Here is a 19934-nt window from a genome sequence, read left to right on the forward strand (position 1 = left end):
GGGGTGGGTTTTGCAGGTAAAGCGAATGAGATCCATGAAGCAAATCAGAACCTATCTACACCTGCTCAAGCAGCTTGTGCTACTTACTCTGTCTCATCAAAAGTTAACAATAGGAAAGGGTTCCTAGTTACCAAGACCATTAGGTGTATGCCTGGAAGAGAACAGGCAGTTTGCACAGCCATTGTAGAGGGCACAGTGGGGAAAGTGTTAGGTGATAATAGGTAAAGGGCAAGTGGAGTTGAATTGGAGACAAACCCTACCTATCCAACAGATAGAGGAATTTTAGCAATCTCCTAGTCCTCTAATGGGTTGTCTCTTGGCTTTATGCTGTGGCTTAATGGCTAGGGGGGAGAAGGGTTGCCTTGGAGACCACTGAAATAGGAGTGAAGTAGAGATGGGAAGAAGGGAGTCAGAGAAAAGAGAGCACAGATGAAAAATTTTTAAAAAGTTGTTATCATGAATGAATGAATGAGTGGAAAAATAAATAAATGGAATGTGGGGTCCAGGCCAAGGCTGGATATGCCACAGACATTAATAGATTACTAAGACACAGCAGCTTCAGAATTTTAATGATCCAAAAGAATGTGCTCTTTGACATGAGTCAGTAGACCGATAAATCACTTTAAAATTCCCAAAAGCTCTTATCTAATTCTGCTTTTAACAAGAAAAGTATTCATTGTCAAATGTGAGCATTATAGTAAACAGGTTGGTTATTTATCTAATCCTGAAAAACTCTTTCATAGATAAGTTAAATCAATCAATACTTGGAAAACACTTTATTTGTTCAGAGTCCTGTGTCTGGTGCATTTAAGAGACAGTTTGACATAGGATGTCAAACTGATCTTAAGAATTGGAAAAGTTTTAATTTCCTTCCAGTCACAGATTCTGAGGTGGAAAGGACTTTATTAGCCATCATGCTGAATTCCTTCATTCTGTTAATGAAGAAACTGCAGCCCAGAAAAATTAAGTGATCTGTCCAAAATCATAGAGGGACTTAGGCAAATTCAAGCCTGAATTTTACTGATGAGGAAACTGAGGCCCAGATGGGTTCAGTGGGTAACCCAAAGTCACAATTATAATAAATGGTAGACCTCCAGGTCACACAACCAGCAAGATGGAAGACTAGAATATTCTCAAAGATTCTCCAAAAGATACAGCACAAATTAGCTCTCCATGAGCCAAAACACCGAGAAACCTAATAAATTAGCAGCCTTGTGAATTAACAGCAGAGAATACTAATTTCTAATGTGCACACTCAGCACCCCATGCATGATTCTAGGGCTAACAAAGCAATTTCTCTGCTGGTATTCCCTTCTCCTCTCCTTACCCTACTAGTCTGTGACAACAACCAGATTTCAGTTTTTCCCAGCCACTTGCGAAAGAGGTGGTAGAAGAAGACCTGGGGCAGAAGTGGTCATTCACAGAACAAAAAAATGGGGAATTGGGGTGCCAGCGTATGTATGAGGGCTACACCAGGGATAAAGGAAAGGTTGCTGGTATTTAGTTGTGACCAATCTTGTCCTCTTAAAAGTTGCTTAGAAAAGGGACAGTGAAAAGTGAATTTTCCAACAAGGGAGAAAACATAACTTAGAAGTCCAGCTCCCTGAGATCTGCCATCAAAGGGGAAGAGGAAGAAAATTAGTAATAGGGAAATATAATGAAAGAAGACTAAAACCACCAAAGATCTTAGAAGGAAGAAAACTCAGTTAAAAACCAAGAGAACAAGCAGAAAAATCAACAGGGAAGATAGCCAAATGTAAGGGAAGATGGCTGTAAATACATGTTGCAAAGCAAAGGAAATTGAACCAACAATGATGAGCAATATTTGAAGGACAATCAGATGAAACCAAGAACTCTGTGGATTCCCAAAAGAACATGGAACCCCAGCAAGATGTATCTGAATGGTTCACGAGAAAAATCTGATTCTTAAAACAAACTAAAGAGGCAAAATGGTAGACTCCATGACCTGTAATTAAGCAGAATAGAAAAACTCAAATCCACGATGGCAAGTCTCTCCAAAGAAGTGAAAGAAAAAATAGTTTATTGAAAAGACAAATATATGAAATTGAACAGTCTGGAAAAAGAGAAGCAGTAATGATAAAAGAATACAGGATCTCTATACAAGGAAAACACATCATTTTTGAAGAAAGGATAAATAGATAATAAGTAGGAGCTGGAATTTGAACCCAGGTCTAAGTTCAACTTTGAACTCCCAAGTCAGCACTGCATAAACAGGAGCTATTCCCACTGTTGTTGTTTATTTCTAAATGGACCTAGAGATAAGTCTCACTGGATCTCAAGACACAAGGCAGTGAAAATAGAAAGGCAAGATGACTTGGGTAGAAAGGGTTTGAACTAAGAATCTGGAGACAGATTAAAGATGTGAGATCTCAGAACTATCTCTTATTCTTTCTAGGCTTTTGCTCCTTCAATATTAAAATAAAAGTCCAATTCAACAAATTAAATTCATATTAATAAACATTTATTAAGCACCTTTTATGTATAAAGTGTTAAGGAATACAAAGACAAAAGTGAAACTGTCTCTACCTTCAAGGACCGCATTACATTCTACAGAGAAACAGTCATAGATTTTAGTGCTGAAAGAAACCATCTAATTCATCTAAGCAAATCGGTACTGGTACCATTTGTTGGTATTCTTACATGTAATTAATATATTAACAGTATATCCTATAATCATTCATCATAATCAATATTATTTATGTTCATAAAAATAATTACTAACATGTAATATATGTACTAATGTTAGTATAGTTAATGTGTGTAATATATGTATGTATAATGTATGTAATATATGTAATATATGTACTAATGTTAATATAGTTACTATAATATGCTTAACATAAGCATATTACATAATATATAGTGCTATAATGTATATAAAATATAGCTATATAAATGCTAGTTAATATTATTATATAATCCAAATTGTCCATTTTATCTTCTGTGATCCTCTCTGTCCATTAGTTATGAACTCTTCCTCTATGCATAGTTGTAAAAGATCTTTCCTTCCTTGCTCCTCTAATTTGTTTAGGTCCTACATCCATTGCAAGCTTATCTTGGTATATCCACGAAGGACCCTGTACTTTTGTGAAAGAAACTGGTAGCTTTCTTGTCCTGGCCAGGAAATGAGAATATATACAAAAGAGGCCCCAAAAGGATTTGTTCAAACCTTAGATGTCAGCAGCTTCTTTACCTCACTTTGAGTACCTGAAAAGGTCATAGCCTAAAAGGCCAGGGTCTCCCATTGCATCCTGGGCCATCTCTAGTCATCCTGATGAATATCTGGTATCTGGATCCAGATTTCTCAGGAGGAGAAAGTGAGGCTGGTGACCTGCACAGCCCTCTCTCACTCAAAACAAAGTCAAGTGCAAGTCATGTCTTCCTTTCTCTGATGTCATGGTCCTCTTTGAAAACAAAGGTATATGGTGTGAGATGCTGGTCTGAAGTTTAGACTCTAGAACTAATTTCTGAAATGGACGAACCAAGACAAGCACAGGCAAGAGTCAATTGAGAATTTGGAAGCATCTTTATTAGCCGGCGGCTGTCCTCAGAGAAAGCAGCCCCGAACAAAGGTGTGTGTGCCTTTTAAGCATCTTAGCACTTCCCAGTACAGCCTTGCGGTTCCAATAGCACACATTTTTCACAGAACAGTTTTGACAGGGTTTCCTAGGTGCTGCTAGGCAAGGGGGCACAACAGAGAGGGGGGCTCAAGCAGCTGCTAGGCAAAGGGGTACAACAGAGATGGGGGCCCAGGCAGCTGCTAGGCAAAGGGGTACAACAGAGAGGGGGGGCCCAGGCAGCTGCTAGGCAAAGGGGTACAACAGAGAGGGGGGCCCAGGCAGCTGCTAGGCAAAGGGGTACAACAGAGAGGGGGGTCCAGGCAGCTGCTAGGCAAAGGGGTACAACAGAGAGGGGGGCCCAGGCAGCTGCTGGGCAAAGGGGTACAACAGAAAGTGTAGCCACTAACAGAAAGTGGCTACTAGGCCCAACCCTGCCTAGAAACTCAACAGACATTATCTCAACCCAGGGGCTCCGGGGGGGGGAATAATGTCCATTTCAATTTTTACAATATCACTTTCCAGTTTTCCTAGTGATGCAAGGTTCTTAATAACATGCAGCAGTATACTAACATAGCAACATACTAAGTTAAAAAATACATATATATTTTATTCTGGAAGTACAGTTACGGTGACATATAACTGAACCTCCTTGGTGTTATATATTGATGAAGAAAATACTTCAGTCAAACATTCTTGGGTCCAGGGAGGAACCCCTTTGGAGCTGAGTTCACTTGCTTATAATTAAATACTATAGTACCTTGTCACCCTTAAACAGCAAGACACATGGCACTTTCATGTCATATAAAAAGGATCCTTCTTGGTAGCATGGAGCCCATAGCCATGAAGTTATGGCTATGGTGGGAACAATATCCTAACCTCTACCCCTATTAAAGTTACCCCAGTTTTTCCTTAAATGGTATTGAAATATTATCCAGACTTGATTGGCTCGGGAGACTAAAGACTCAGACTCTTAACATCTTTTCCTAGTTGCCAGAGTACAGATCAGCCATGAGTTGCTCCCTGATGCTTGGCTGGCAGAAGAGACAAGGGTGCTTCATTTAGCTGAGTCGGCCTAAGGTGTCCTCAGCGCCTAACCTTCATCAGTATCCTTCTGCTATTCCTCTTTGTGTTGACTGCTGATTAATGTCCCACAAAAGTATCTTATTTCGTTCCAATTTTTGTTTCTGTTGTTCAGTCCTTTCAGTCACATCTGACTCTTTGTGACCCCATTTGGAGTCTTCTTGGCAAAGATACTGGAGTGGTTTGCCATTTCCTTCTCCAGCTCATTTTACTGATGAAGAAACTGAGGCAAACAAGCTTAAGTGACTTGCCCAGGGCCTACATGACTAGAAAGCGTCTGAAGCTGGATTTGAATTCAAGTCTTTTTGTTCTAATATCAAACCTAAATAACCAGAGGATTGGCTTGAATCAGGCCCAGATCAGAATAATGGGTCCTAGACCAAAATGCTACATTTTGTTATGGAAGATAAAGTCTTTACCCTTGAGGTATTTTTGGAAGAATGTTCGAATTTGCTCCCAACTGTTCACCTGTGCCATGGAGTGAGCCTTTGACTCACCTCCCCAGATCACTCCTTGACCCACCAATCTATGCACAGACATTAAACATGGAGGAAAATAAGGAGGGTCAATGCAGTGCCCAGTCTTTGGATAACAGATGATCTGAGGTTTTTCTTTACCATGAGACTGTAATCGTTCAGAGGCTATATATGCATAGGATTCACTCTTCCAGTTATGGTCATCTTGACCAACAATGAACAAGAAAGGCCCCTGGGCCTTTTCTATTGGGATGAGGCTTTGGCAGTTGTGCTTTTCTAATGGGTTACTCCAAATATCCACAAGATCTACAAGGCCTGACTCAGTGATCTTGAGTCTTTCTAGGTCACATCCAATATTAAGAAGAGTCATTTCCTTATAGTGCAGTGGGATCATTGTGTTGGCCACACAGGCATTTATAAGTACTGTGGCTGTGATACCTTTCAGGAAGGAGGCCATGGAAAGACACAAGTCACCCCCTTTGGAGAATCCAAGTAGCCCAATGCCTGGGCCTTTTACCTGATGGAAGAGAGAACGAGAGAAATAAAGCCATTCTAGTAGTCAAAAATAGAAGAAATAACAAGGTGATTTCTTGGTCTAATCTTACCTCTGACATTTACTAGCTGTTTGATACCAGACAAATCACTTAAGCTAAGACTCAGTTTCCTCATCTGTAATATGGAGATTAAAAAATGCTTGCATTATCTACCTCACACTGTTGTTAACCAGTATAATTATATTCCATCCCCTGCTCTTGAATCTTTTATTCTCTTGGACTATTGTGACTTATACCTTGCTAACTCCAACCATAACTCCTCCCATTTGTCTTCTTCATAGATAACTCATGTGCTGCCAAAAGAAGCTGAAGGAAGTCACACAGCTGTGATGATGGGGTCTCCTATAAATTAGCCAGTCAGTAAACAAATATTAAGAACTTATTATTGATAGTGTGTAGCCTTAGGTTTTAGGCTCTGGAATCATGCAAGAGACCCTAATAAAATCTGTAAACTATAAACATAGTAATAACTATTACTGTAGTAAACTATTACTATAGTTCCTAAGACAGATAAGACTTCTGGATATAGCCAAGTATGATCTTCAGCAAAAAGATAAATAGAGAGATAGACAGATAGATAGATAGATAGATAGATAGATAGATAGATAGATAGATAGATATAGGACATGACCCTTGACCTTTCATGGAGTGAAAGCTAATAGATGAAATAAGACAGAAAAGATAAGAATTTAATCCTTTAAAAAATCTGTTATTTCATTTTTGTAGCTATTCCTTCCACCAACACATAATACATTAAAGGACTGTTTCATGAGTTGCTATAGCCAAAAAGACTCATGAGCCTCTCTAAATTCATCAAAATAGGACTTTGACCTAGCTATCTCATTATGGCATTATGGTGAGTGAAGGATGAAATGACTGAGAAATAAAAGGTTTGTTTTTCTGAGCATACTGATTTATTAAGCAATGTATGCTAATTGCCTAACAAATCAGAACCAGGCCCCTCAGCTATGGCACTGGACTCCAAATACAGGGGGAGATAGACTTTTATGCATTAAAACAATTCATCAAATAAGACCAATTAATTAAAAGAAAACGGTTAACCAGGCTTCAAAATTAGGTAATCCGATTTCTAATTGGAGGAAAGATTAAAGATATTCCAAGTTGGGAGGGGGAGAGGGAACAGGTGCAATTCCCTGAAATCAGAAAAAGCAGCATCCTACTCCCCACAAGTGTCTCTATTCAATCAAAGAAACATGGAAACAATAACTGGTTGACCAGCACAAGGTCGTTTTTCAGATAAGACTGAGGTGTATAACTGTGAAAAAACTCCTTGTATCAGTCTTCAGACTGGATTTCTGGTCAACATAACTAAATCCTTAGTTAAGAGTCTCTAAGTAGCAGGTAGAGGTGGTCTAGCTTTCTAGCCATGAAGGTATAGGTTCAATAATACAGTAATATTTTCTCACAAGTCCCATAATTGAATAAAGTTTTCTCACAAGACAGAAATTAGGCATAGACTCATAATTGATTGGAAAAGGAACTGAGCTAGCTCCAGAATTAAATCACAAGATGGAATTAGTGTGGTTCATGCAATTTCCACTACCACTTGTTCTGATTCCCTCAGTATGGAGGGGATGCTGGGACTTCAAATGATATGCCAAAAAAGTACTAGCTCCTGCAGGTCTGAACTCATCTGGAGAAGTTCCAGGAAGCATTCAGCAATAGCCTGTCCTCAGAGGACAGTAGACTTCAGCGAGTTGACATTTAGGTGGTAGACTACAGGTAAAGACTAAGACATGTTTTCAAACACAGATAATATGTTGGATTATTTTGCTTAACTATATTTCTTTGTTAAAAGGGAGGGTTTTATGGGGAATCAGGGTATGGTTTGGGGAAATGATTAAAAAAGAATCAATAAAAGTTTTTTTTAAAAGAACATAATATGTAAAATTAGGAGCAAAGTGCTATGAGAGTTGAGAGAGATTGTTCATAAGGAGAGTCCATTTACATAATTCATCTTGCTGGGGAAGGCCATGGTTGAAACAAAAACAATGTAGTTAAAATTAGGGGGAAAAACTATAAACTGGAGGAAAAGTCTTTGTAGCAAGTTTCTCTGATATAGGTCTCATTTCTAACATATATAGGGAACTGAGTCAAATTTACAAGAATAAGAGTCATTCCCCATTTGATAAATAGTCAAAGGATATGAATAAGCAGTTTTCAGAGGAAGAAATCAAAGCTATCAATAGCCATATGAAAAATGCTGTGCATCAATAGTAATTAGAGAAATACAAATTAAAACAATTCTGAGGTATCACCTCACATCCATCAGACTGGCTAAGCTGACAAAGAGGAAAATGACAAATGCAGAAGGGACTGTGGGGAATTAGGTACATTAATTTACTGTTAGTGGGACTATGAACTGGTCCAGCTATTCTGGAGAACAATTTGGAACTATGCCTGAAGAGCTATAAAATTGTGACCTTTGACCCAGCAATACTTCTAGTAGGGCGTTACCCCAAAGAGATCAAAGAAAGAAGAAATGGATTCATATGTACAAAACGTATTTATAGGAACTTTTTTTGTGTGGTGGCAAAGAACTGGAAACATTAAATGTGATGGAATACTAATATGCTGTAAGAAATGATGAAGGGAATGGTTTCAGAAAAACCTGGGAAGATATGTATAAACCGATGGAAAGTGAAATAAGCAGAACCAGGAAAACAATCTACACATTAACAGCAATATTTTAAAGATAATCAACCTGGAAAGACTTAGTAACTGAATAACACAATGACCCACCACAATTCCAAAGGATTCATGGTGAAACATGCCATTTACCTCCAGATAGAAAGCTGATGGTCTCTGAGTGCAGACTGAAGCACATTTTTTCCTTTTGGGGGGTATGGGGGGGAACATGACTAATACAAAAATTTGTTTTGCATGAATATACACATTTGTAATAGGTTTCATTTTTCTTGCATGATCATTGAGTGAGGGAGGGATAGGAAGAGGGAAAGAATTTGGAACTAAAAAAAGAATTAAAAAAGTCTATGCTTTAAAAAACAAATATGTGTGTGTGTGTGTGTGTGTGTGTGTGTGTGTGTGTGTGAGAGAGAGAGAGAGAGAGAGAGAGAGAGAGAGAGAGAGAGACTTTAAAAAAACAAAAGGTCCTGGTTGCTGCTCTCAAACTCATCCTAGCCATTGCCTTCTCTGATTTCAGCTTCTCTTTCTCAAATAACCACAATCTTGGTTCTTTTACATGATCTACTTGTTGCTTCAGGTAAGGGTCTTGGCTCCTGTATTACCCTCTCCTGGTCCCTGACCTGTCCTTGATTCAAATTTTATATGAACGACAGGTGATATGACCACCTGGGACCTGTACCACAGGGCCTATATCTGGATATTAGTTTACCTTCCCTCTTGCTGATCCCACTCTGATTTTGTACCCTAGTTCCAGGAACAGATTTTTCCTTTTCTCTTGGCTAAAATTTGTTCCTGATAGCCCAGTTCTAGTCATTGGATCCTTTCTTGTTTCCCTATGCCAGCATTCTTCCCTAGGCTCCAAATTTATCTAAAACTCAACTTTACTTTGTTCTTTTGAGTTATCCAAAGGACTAGAGTCCTAACCCAGAACCATTTCCTATGAATCTGTGAGATCTGTTTTTCTGGACTAGAGTTTAAAAAATTGGAAAGATGCATCCCTGGCTAGGGATGGAGTACATTTAACAAGACCTGGCAAAAATACATTTACCTGACATTAATACATGTTAGTGGAGTTCTGAATTGGCCCAGCCATTGTGGAAAGCAATTTGAAAATATGCTTTTTTAAAAAGTGACTAAAATGGCCATATCTTTTGCTGCAGAGAGCCTACTGATAGGAATATATACCAAGGAGGTCAAAGACAGAAAGTCATAAATATAACAAAATGTTTTTAGTAGCCCTTTTTATGGTAGCAAATTAGTAGAAACAATGTAGGTGTCTATAATGGCTAAACAAACTGGCAGATGAATGTAGTTAAACAGTACTGTGCAATGACAAATATGAATTCAAAGAAGCATGGGAAGACCTACATGAATTGGTGTCGAGTAAAGGAAACAAGAACAGGAAAACAATATACAACAATGTAAATGGAAAGAACGATAAAAAGAAATTGAACCCTGCAGATGTCTTATACACATCTTTAACTGAACTCATTCTCTTTCCCCCAAAGCTCTCCACTTCTAACTTACTGTCGAGAACACCACCACCCTCCCAATTACCCAGGCTTGCAACCTAGGTGTGACCTTTCACTCTTCACTCTCTCCCCCTTCCCAATCTGATCAATTCTACCTTAATAAAATCTCTCAGGACCCTCTCTTCTCTCCTCTGACACTGCCATCACGCTGGAGCATCATCACCACATCTGGGATTGTTGCAATAGCCTACTGGCTTGTCTCCTTGCCTTGTCCCTCCCCACTCAGCTATCAAATTGATCTGCCGAAAGCAGAAGTTGGACCATGTCACTCCCCTGATCAATAAACTCCAGTCGCTCCCTATCACCTCCAGGATGAAATGAAAAATCTTCTGTTTGACATTCAGAGCCCTTAATAACTTGGCTTGCTCCTACTTTTCCACTCTTTTTACATCTTATACCCCCACTATGAAATCTAGTGACACTGATCTTGCTCTTGCTCCCATCGGAGACCCCACTTTCTGATTCTGGGCATTCTCACTGACTATCTCCCAGGCATGGGATTTTCTCCCTCCTCATTACCAGCCCCTGGGCTCCCTGGCTTCTTTCAAGTCCAAAATAAAATCCCACTATCCACAAGAATTCTTTCCCAATCCCCCTTTAATGTTAATGGTATGGAGGAGATCTTGGGACCTCACAGGCTATACCAAAAGAGTACTAGCTCCTGCAGGTCTCAGTTTTTAGGAGGAACTCAGCAGCAGCTCAGAGGACCAGTCCAAATTAGACATGTACACAAAAAAAGATGCTGTATACCAGAGCTGAGAGAAAATGACCATAGTAACATAAAGGAAAACAACATCAGAATTCAGTTCAGTGCAATGAACTTCACTGATTATCTTCAAGTTATTCTGTAAATATTTTGTTTGTGCATAGTTGTTTGCATGTAGTGTCCCCACTAGACTGAGCTCTTTTACCTTTGAATCCCTAGCACTTAGCATAGTATCAGCACTTAATAAATGTTTGTTGACTGGCTTGTGGGATGTTATAAAGACCAAGCTGGGCCCTGGCAAAGAGTGACAAAATACATCTCCTTCCCTTCCACACAGAAGCACTATGAGTTTAGAATACTGCGTATACTTTCAGACACTGCTGTATTAGATGCTTTTGCTGAACTTCCTACTTCTCAACTTATTTTTTAATCTTTGTTAAAAGAAATGACTTACTAGAGAGAAGGAGGAAGCTGTTGTAGTAATATAGTTAGAAACAAATGGAACATAAAAATAATGAATATATTTATATATTTATCTGAAAATGTAATCCCAATAGTTTTAAGTTGTAAGGGAGGAAACTACAAATGACTATTTAACAAGCTAGATACAACAGGGAATAGCTACTCTATAGGATGAATGGTAGTAGTGACCCAGTAATTCACAGCAGACAAAGTCCAAGGAGGAAGCGAGCAATAAAGCCCAAGGCCTCAAATATCTTTATATAAATGTAAAAACCATGGGCAGTAAACAGTGAATTTAGAGATCCTAATGCAAGAAAATTTGACCTCCTAGTTCTTCGACTGAGACTCTTAGGTTGAAACTCCTGACTAAAGTTGGACAGCTAGGTGGCACAGTGGATAGATTTCTGGTTGTGGAGTCAGAAAATGCATCTTTCTGAGTTCAAATCTGGCCTCAGACACTTACTAGCAGTGTGACCCTGGGCAAGTCAATTGGCCCTGTTTGTTTTAGTTTTCTCATCTGCAAAATGAGTTGAAGAAAAAAAATGGCAAACCACTCCAGTACTTGCCAAGACAACCCCAAATGAGTTCATGAAAAGTCAAATATAATTGAACAACAACAACCTGACTGAAATATATGGCTTTGCAAATATAGACCACATCTAACATGTAAAAAAATTAAGAAAAATGGTGAAAAAGCACTAATATTAAAATATGCATGACCAGATCTCGTATTGTGAAGTCATTATTATTTAAACTATCTAGGGCAGTTAGGTGAGACGGAGGATAGAGCACTGAGCCTGGAGTCAGGAAGACTTGAGTTCAACTCCATTCTTAGACACTTATTAGCTATGTGACCCTAGGCTAGTCACTTAATTTCTTTGTCTCAGTTTCCTTATCAGCAAAACGGGGATAATAATAGCACAGGATTGTTGTGAAGATCAGATGAGGTAATAATTGTGAAGTGCTTAGCACAGTGCCTGACTGTGACACAGACTGCCGATTTATGTAAAAACAAAATGTATCAATAATTTAAAAAAATTATACTTAAGACCATTTGGACAAAAAAAGGAAATAAATGAAGAGTTTGGGAAATAGATCAGAAGTATGATGTGATAGTGACTGGGAACATCAATTACCTGTGCATCTTCTGGAGTATTCTTCCTGTCAAAAACTATAAGAATTATTAGCTGATAATTTCTTGGTGTATTGGTAATGCATTTTTTTGTTTTAGTATAATCAAGTGCCTCTGATTGAATAATGGGATTAAAGAAGATCTTCTCTACTCATTAATGGGCCTGGGAAGATTTGTAGGAAGGCCCACACCTTTTTTTCATGAGGCATTGATTCTCAAGGGTTGTGATGCCCTTGGGCTCTGAAAAATGTATAAATACTCTTAAGGTGAAGTTTTACTTTGGGGCTTACTGATTGGAAGCGTTTGTTTGGCCAGACTAGACTCTGGGAAGCTGCTAAGGAGCCCCCGGGCTTTAAAAACCCAGATATTGGTGCTTCTCTCTCTGGTAACTATGCATTGTATGTAATGGTCAGACAGGTGGATCTGTTTGTTGATCTATGATGTATGTATTGCTTTTGTCAGACAGTTGGAAGCAATGTCTATTAATTTCTCTGTATTTTCTCTGACATTCAGGGTGCTGACTTTTTCCCCTGAACTAAGTGAATGATATGTGTGCTTGATTAAAGTGATTGTTGACCCCTCAAAAGTGCTTTCCTTTTAGAAATGCAGATCTAAGAACTTGTGATAGCAGCCCTCCCCACCCCCATGTATGTTGGGATCCTTACTATTACACTTGGCTTGTCTTAATGTTAATTTCATCCTTCAAAAGCAGAAGAAATGACAAAGGGGACATGCTGTTCTAGAGTTGATTCTCACCAATAGGGAAAAAATTAATTTTTTTTAAAATTAAGTCACCATTAAGGTCACTTAACAAATTAAGTGACTAGCCTAGGGTCACAGAGCTAAAACAGACATGATGGGAACTCTGTGGGGCCATCACTCTGTCTGACAAGAAAAGAAAGCATGGCGTAGTCTGACATGCACCCTCAATTATGGCAAAAAAGATTTCAAAGAGTTCAGAGAAAGGATAAGTAGAGTACCATGTCCTAAAATTCTACAGAGCCCAGGAGGGGGTTATGGAGTAATCAAGGATGAAGTTTTGAACCTGGGTAGTGATGGACTAAAGAAGCATGAGCAGCACACTCAGCTAATACAGTCTCCATGTGGAAGAAGATTGGGGGCAGGCGTGGGAGGAGGGGGGTATGAGCTTCCAGAAAAACATGATAATGTGTAACAGAAGGGCCTTGTTGCCCTCCGCTATCTGGAGCATGCCAGAGACATTCTGTAACTGGTTGTGTCCTGCTAACTATGTGACAAAGAGGAACCTTTTTGGTTGGCTGTGGAGATGGAACTGGATGCGTTCAAAAAGCAACAAACAGCAACAAGGAGTCCCTTGCTCTGCCTTTTACCTGCCTGGTTGAGATTTGAGCAAAGGTGAAGGAATAATGGAAAGAGCTATGACTCGGTGAGCTGCAAAAGATCAGAATGGTGAGCCACTAGATAACTGGGAGCTAAGATCCATGCTGGGTTTTACAGTCACTTAGCCCACCAGTGAGAGTGGACCTGAGAGGCACAGCCCAGAGGTAGCTGAAATGACACATCTAGCATTTTTACTGCATTTCAAAGTGAGCATGAGAGGGGGAATATATAGAAACTTATTTCCGTTTGAGCACAGTGTTCAGGGACCAGCAGAGGAAAAGGTGATCTGAACTGGGGGGGATAAGTTTGTACTGTTATCCCTTCCACATCTTGGGCGTTTGGAGCAAGGTGCCCCCTCGATCTGGAAAATCCCTGTAAAATTTTTTGACTCTCCCTTCGTACCAGAGAAAACTGAATTATTATGGTATTAAAAGATAGTTTATGTTGATATTATACAATACTGTACATATTTTATTCATTTCTGAGCATCTAAACATTTTCTGCATCATCTGCTAGCCTTCGTGTGTCCTCTGCAGCTTCTGCAAAACTCCCCCCAAATTCCCATTTCATTTCTTATGCCTACCTGTGAAAATTGAAACCTCCATGGAGAAAGTCAAGAATGTATTTCCATTCTTGCTATATTTTTGGAGTCAATATCTACTCATAAAGGCTAATTGATGTTAATTGGTTAAAAGCACCTGAGGAGCTAAACACTAGCAGCTAGTATCACCAAAGTGGAGGCTTGAGCCACTAGCATTACAGAAAGGCATTTCCAGTCCTTCAGAGGTGCCCCTAAGACCCCAAGGAGATACATCTGGCATAAGTTTCTTTTATACCAAATATATAGAACTAATATACAGTACTGAGGAAAAAGAGGGCATTTTTGAAAGATTAATGTGGCCTTTCATTGATGAAATTGGATTTTTTTTTTAAAGAAGCATAAAAAGATGAAAGCAAGGGTAGAAATAAAGAATAAAGAGGATCTTGTGTGTGTGCGTTTGTCCTTTGTTGCCAAAGAAGAGCATGCCATCAGAGAAATAATGACATGACTTGCACTTGACCTTGTTTTGAGTGAAGGAGGGCTATACAGGTCACCAGCCTCACTTCTCCTCCAGGGTCATCTGAATCCAATGACCAGATATTCATCAGGATGACTGGAGATGACCCAGGATAAGGCAATTGGGGTTAAGTGACTTGCCCAAGGTCACACAGCTAGTGAGTGTCAAGTGTCTGAGATGAGATTTGAACTCAGGTCCTCCTGACTCCTGCACTGGTGCTTTATCCACTGCACCACCTAGCTGCCCTAAGGGGATCTAAGACAATTCCAAAAGATGGAAAATGCTACCTACATCCTGCAAAAGAACTATGGAGTCTGAATGCAGATCAAAGCATACTATTTTCTTTTTCGTTATTTCTTCTTTCTCGTGGTTTTTCCCTTTGGTTCTAATTCCTCTTTACAACATGACATATGTGGAAATATGTTTAATATGATTGTACATGTACAGCCTCTATCAGATTGCATGCTGTCTTGGGAAAGGGGGAATGGAAGGAGGGGGAAAAATTTAGAACTCAAAATCTTATAGAAGTGAATGTTGAAAACTAAAAACAAATATTTTTTAAAAGAATATATAGGGAAAAAATAAAGGATAAATACAGAAATGTGGCATAGTTGCACAAGAATGGTGTCATGAATGTTGAAGTGTAGAATGAGCTGAGAAAAGCTTCAGTTTGAGGATTAGATTTGGTTTTGGTTTCTGGTGGTGTTTTGGGGGGTTGTTGTTGTTCATTTTTAGTTCTTTTAGAGAAAAGAGGAGAGTCGAAGAAGGAAAAGGTATTTACTATTACAAGCAAGAGTCCAAAGGGAGATGATTAAATGATGTCCCAAGGAATTGGAAAGATTAATGTGAATAATTATCTCAGGAACCTTCACTATCTTACCATAAAATAGTTTCCCTGATAGAGCTTCTGGATAATAAATAAATCTTTACCTTCCCATATTTATCCTACCCTCCTCCCTCCCACAATTTCATTTGGTCCATTGATACCTTCATACCCTTACCTCTGGATGCTGCAACATGTAGTCCAGGGCCTCTTCAAAATATTCCAGATGTATATCATTCAACTCTTTAGGGAGATCTTCAAATCTGAAATAAGCCAAAGCAAGCACAGCAAAACCATGCCCAGCCAGCAAACTGGCTCTATATTCACAGAGACCACCTCCAGTTCCATAGAGGTCAATGATCCCTGGGAAAGGCCCTGCTCCTGGAAGAGGTGACAGATTGGAAGGATCCCTTAGTCCCAAAAGACAAACTTAAATTACATTGCTAGGACCTAAAAGTAAAGACAACAGATTTAAACCATGTCTTTGATTCTTAAAATTAACTCCAACATTTATGAGATTTCATAAGTGTGAGCAAAGTCTCTTCTGGCACAGAACAAAATTATCCCCCATTTTAATAAATAGTCTTATGAGTTGTTCAGGTCCCAAAAAAGCATCCTCTGGTGGCCAATATTCTGGTGATGAATCTCTCTTAACTTCATGAGGCTGGGCATTATTGGGGTCCATACTTAAAACTTGACAAGCTTAGTGTAAGAGCTGCCAGATCTTATAACATACCAGCAAAGCCCTGGAACCGAGGATCACCATGAGGCCCAAAGTCAATGAAGGGTCCTTAAATCACGTTCCAGAACGATCATGTGAACAATTCCATTTGTATTTATTTTGTATTGTTTGTTTTCGTATTATTTTATCTCATAGAGTATAATGTCCTTCAAGGAAGGGAATGAGCATTTTTTTATCCGCAGCACTTGGTAAAGTGCTTGGCACGTAATGCTCATTGATTGATGTTGCAGAAATGTTGAAAGATTACTTAGGTGCTTGCATGTAAATTGCTGCACATAGTCACATTTCATTAGCCATAATTGTAGCAATAATAAACAATATAGAGTAAAAAGTCAAAATAATAACTAACATTTATATTAAGCTTTGAAGTTTACAAAGGACTTCAAAAACATTATCTCGTTTGATCCTCACAACAATCTTCAGAAGGAGGCACTATATATTATCTTCATTTTATATATAGAGGAACTGAGGCAGTCGGATTAAGTGACTTGCCCAGGGTCATACAACTGTAAGGTATCTGAATCTGGACTTGGCTTAAAGATCTTCCAGACTCTTAAGTCTAACACTCTATCCACTTTAGTTGCATTAATATTGCAATGTATTAATAGAAGCATAAAACACAAAGGGCCAGAAAAAAATATTCCTGCTGTCATCCTCTGTTTGTTAGAGCTAAACTGTGGAGTGTTTCGAATGCCAGGATGGGGAAAGTGGACTTTATTCTATAAACAATATGTGAACCATTGAGGGTCTCTTGAGCTGGGAATGGACATGGACAAAAGATTGATATGCCTAGCAAAGTGTGCAGAAAGGATTGTAAAGGTCCAGGGGGAGAAACTGAAAATTCCTTTGGTTTTCAAAAAATGAAAAATCACAGAAAAAAATTGGGAAAAAAGTTTCCTTTCTGTATCCTATCCCTCTGTTCTCCTGCCTCTCTCAGACACATTCACATCTCTACCTGTGAATACCAAGGTGATCGTTTATGTGCAAACTAATCTTTATATAGATAAATGTCCCTAAACAGACAACGCAATGTTCAGCCTCCTTAATGGGGGTAAATGGTTTCATATTTCACAATTTCTATCAAAACAAACCTGGCCTTCTCCACCCATGATTTTTAATTTTCCCTAAGTCTCAAACCTCTCCTCCGTATGATTAATACCAAAAACTAAAGTGAGAACCAGATCTATAGGAAGAAAAGAGACAATCATCTGTTCTGAATCGATTATACGTGTATAATCTAATATCTGACAAATCCAGTCTAGGGATTCTCTGGGCTCCAATTTCCTTGCCAATTTGGTCCTTAATGAAGGAAGTAGAGTATCAGGGACTCAAGTGGTCAAAAGAACATAGATTTAAAGTTGGAAAGGTCCTCAAACCCCATTGATTCTCCTTGTTTTATAGACAACAAAACTGAGGCCAAAGAGGGTAAATGACTTGCCCAGTCAGACAAGGTTCTCAGGGGCAGAGACAGTATTCAAACGGAGATACTGTTTCTCTAGACAAAGTGCTGTCTCCACAGTACCCAATTATCTAACATATGGAAGGGCTTCCTCAGGCATCTAACCAAAATTTAATAGAATCTGGTTAAGGTTACTAAGAGAGGTGTAATGCTACCAAGCATGAGAAATGCGCTACAAAATGGGATGCAGACAGTGCTGCTGGGAGGAAATCGAGGAGCCTGGGGAATGCTTTGAGAGAATTTGAAATATCCAAGGTCACTACGTTCTATCCTCGTAAAAATAAAATGAGTAAGGTGAGATTGCAGCACCGCACCTGGAGGCAGGAAGAGGGTGGCCCGAAGGCTGCCCTCTCGCACCGGGATCCTCCTCACCCCTGGCCGCAGGAAGCTCCGTTCGTGGACCACGCGTGCCAGCAGCTTTCTGGGCTGCGGGTCATGACCCTCATATACCTCCAGGTCCACGACGAAAGGGGTCTGCACGTCCCGCTTCACCAGTCTTTCGGAGAGTGTTTCGGGCTTCATGCTCCAGAAGAGCCCCATGGGCTCCACGCCGCTGTAGCTGCCCCCCAGAGAGGGCGCCCGCGCCAGGTCCAGCTGCCCGCCCGCGTCCGCCTCGTAGCGGGCCGACGCCTGGAAGAGCGCCCCTTTCTCATCGCGGAGGGAGGCGCGCAGGGTGACCCGCTGAGCCGGGGCCAGACCGTGCACCGCGATCGCCACCGGCTCGTCCCACAGGCTGCGGGGCCCGGGAGTCAGGATCACGGTCACGGCCATTGAAACTGACACGAGACACCCAGGAGTCCTTTTAGATATAGTGAAAGGGGCGGTCCTCTCGTTCCCATTGGCTCCTCCGGGGGCGGAATCTCTTGGGAGCTGTCCAATGGTTTTGTAGAGGCGTGAAAGCTCCCGGGGAGGCGGAGGGGTGGGATGGGCGCGTGTCTAGTTCAAAGTCCTTTCCTCGTTTTCGTTGTTCTGTGTTTTCAGGAAAAGCCCTCGAATTAGGAGGGCTTGGGAAAAGTTTCTTGTGAAGATGGGATTTCAGCGCGGGAGGTCAGCTGGGGTACTTGGGGAGGAAGAGCATGCCAAGCCTTGGAGACGGCCACAGGAAAGGTCCGGAGCAGGGAGGAATGGAGAGCCTATTAAAGGACTAGCGAGGATTCCAGTGGGACTGGAACAGAAGTAAGGTGTGAGAAGACTCACAAGATAGGAGGCGGCTAGGTCCTGTGAATGCCAAACAGAGCATTGGTCTTGGAGGCAATAAGGAGCCTCTGATCTGCACATTAGGAAAATCATTTTGGTGGCTGAATGGAGAATGGACTGGATGGACAGAATGACCCATTAGCAAGTTATTGCATTAGTCCAGGCATGCAAAAGCAGCAGCACTAGGAGGGTGGGAGATGGCAAGATGAGAATCCAAGGTACCAAGGAGTTCAGAGCTGAATGAGCTGACTGTGTCCAGGTAGGACTCTGGAGAGACCTCCAGGAACTATTCAGTTCAACTAAGGATTCCCCATTACAATATTAGAGCATGACAGCCTCTGCTTCAGGGAGGGAGGGAGAATGCACTATTTCTCCAGGCAGCCCATTTCACAAACTGTACATTAATGTGATGTTAAAAATGCAGGATGTAGAAGGTTTTCTTCTTCATCTGTAAAGACTGCTAATGATGCCTTACTTATCTTTGTTTTTTGTAACCCCACAACTCAGCACAGAGTCTAGGATGGAGTAGGTACTTAAATAAGAGCTTTATCTATCTTTAACTAAACTTTATTTCAACAAATTTCATTTATTTCCTGTCCTTTCTCCTCTGGCCCCAAAACTTCAAGAGATTTCTCCACCTCTACCCTTGCTACAGCTATAAGTGAAACTAATGCATCTAAAGCAAGATGCTGAGAGACTTTACAGAGAAGGAAGTGAGTCCTGTCAGTGATATACCACAAAGGCTTTCATCTCACTCTCTCTAACCTAGGGCTCTCTTGGTGTCTCCTTGTTCTCCCAAACACACTCACCCGTGATTGCTTTTTATGGAAGCTCACTGCTTGGAGCCTCATGGCTCAGGTCTCCTAATAAGCATCACAGAAGATCTTTAAAAGGCTGAATGGGAAGGAAATTGAGAAAACTGTGATCAGTCTGCATATCAGTCCCTATCCTTACAACCACTAACTAACACTTCATTTTCTTTCTCTGATTTTGGAAATTACTCCCCCAAACTTCTGGAGAATAATGGAAACTGGTTAAAAACAAAGAAAACAAAACAGTGAGTTAATCCTTAAAAACCCCAGCATTATGTAAGGGGAATGAGGTTG

At 40.2% G+C, this 19934-nt stretch overlaps 1 protein-coding gene across 2 annotated transcripts; it reads right to left on the reverse strand.

Annotated features, from left to right (window-relative positions):
• Positions 1 to 3528: 3528 nt before the first annotated feature.
• LOC140517708 (acyl-coenzyme A thioesterase 6-like) lies at positions 3529 to 19911 on the reverse strand. 2 transcript variants are annotated; one of them, XM_072629176.1, is made up of 3 exons: positions 17946 to 19558; positions 15609 to 15811; positions 3529 to 5654 (listed from the first exon to the last, which is right to left on the reverse strand). In XM_072629176.1, exons 1-3 carry the CDS (start codon positions 18400 to 18402, stop codon positions 5049 to 5051), a joined length of 1266 nt encoding a protein of 421 aa, XP_072485277.1. In that variant the 5' UTR covers positions 18403 to 19558; the 3' UTR covers positions 3529 to 5048. The 2 variants fall into 2 exon arrangements, with proteins under 2 accessions (XP_072485277.1, XP_072485278.1); XM_072629177.1 differs by lacking the exon at positions 3529 to 5654 and having other exon boundaries at positions 15767 to 15880; positions 17946 to 19911.
• Positions 19912 to 19934: the final 23 nt, after the last annotated feature.

Source organism: Notamacropus eugenii, chromosome 1 (genome assembly GCF_028372415.1).
Source record: "Notamacropus eugenii isolate mMacEug1 chromosome 1, mMacEug1.pri_v2, whole genome shotgun sequence".
Lineage (NCBI taxonomy): Eukaryota > Metazoa > Chordata > Mammalia > Diprotodontia > Macropodidae > Notamacropus > Notamacropus eugenii.

What these genes read in the sequence shown, in the direction of transcription:
- LOC140517708 (XM_072629176.1), bottom strand. Translation starts at nt 18,402, where the DNA reads ATGGCCGTGACCGTGATCCTGACTCCCGGGCCCCGCAGCCTGTGGGAC. An exon ending in CACCCTCTTCCTGCCTCCAG is followed by an intron (nt 15,812 to 17,945) that starts GTGCGGTGCTGC and finishes CACCTCTTCCAG; the next exon opens with GAGCAGGGCCTTTCCCAGGG. An exon ending in ACATGTTGCAGCATCCAGAG is followed by an intron (nt 5,655 to 15,608) that starts GTAAGGGTATGA and finishes CTCTTCCATCAG; the next exon opens with GTAAAAGGCCCAGGCATTGG.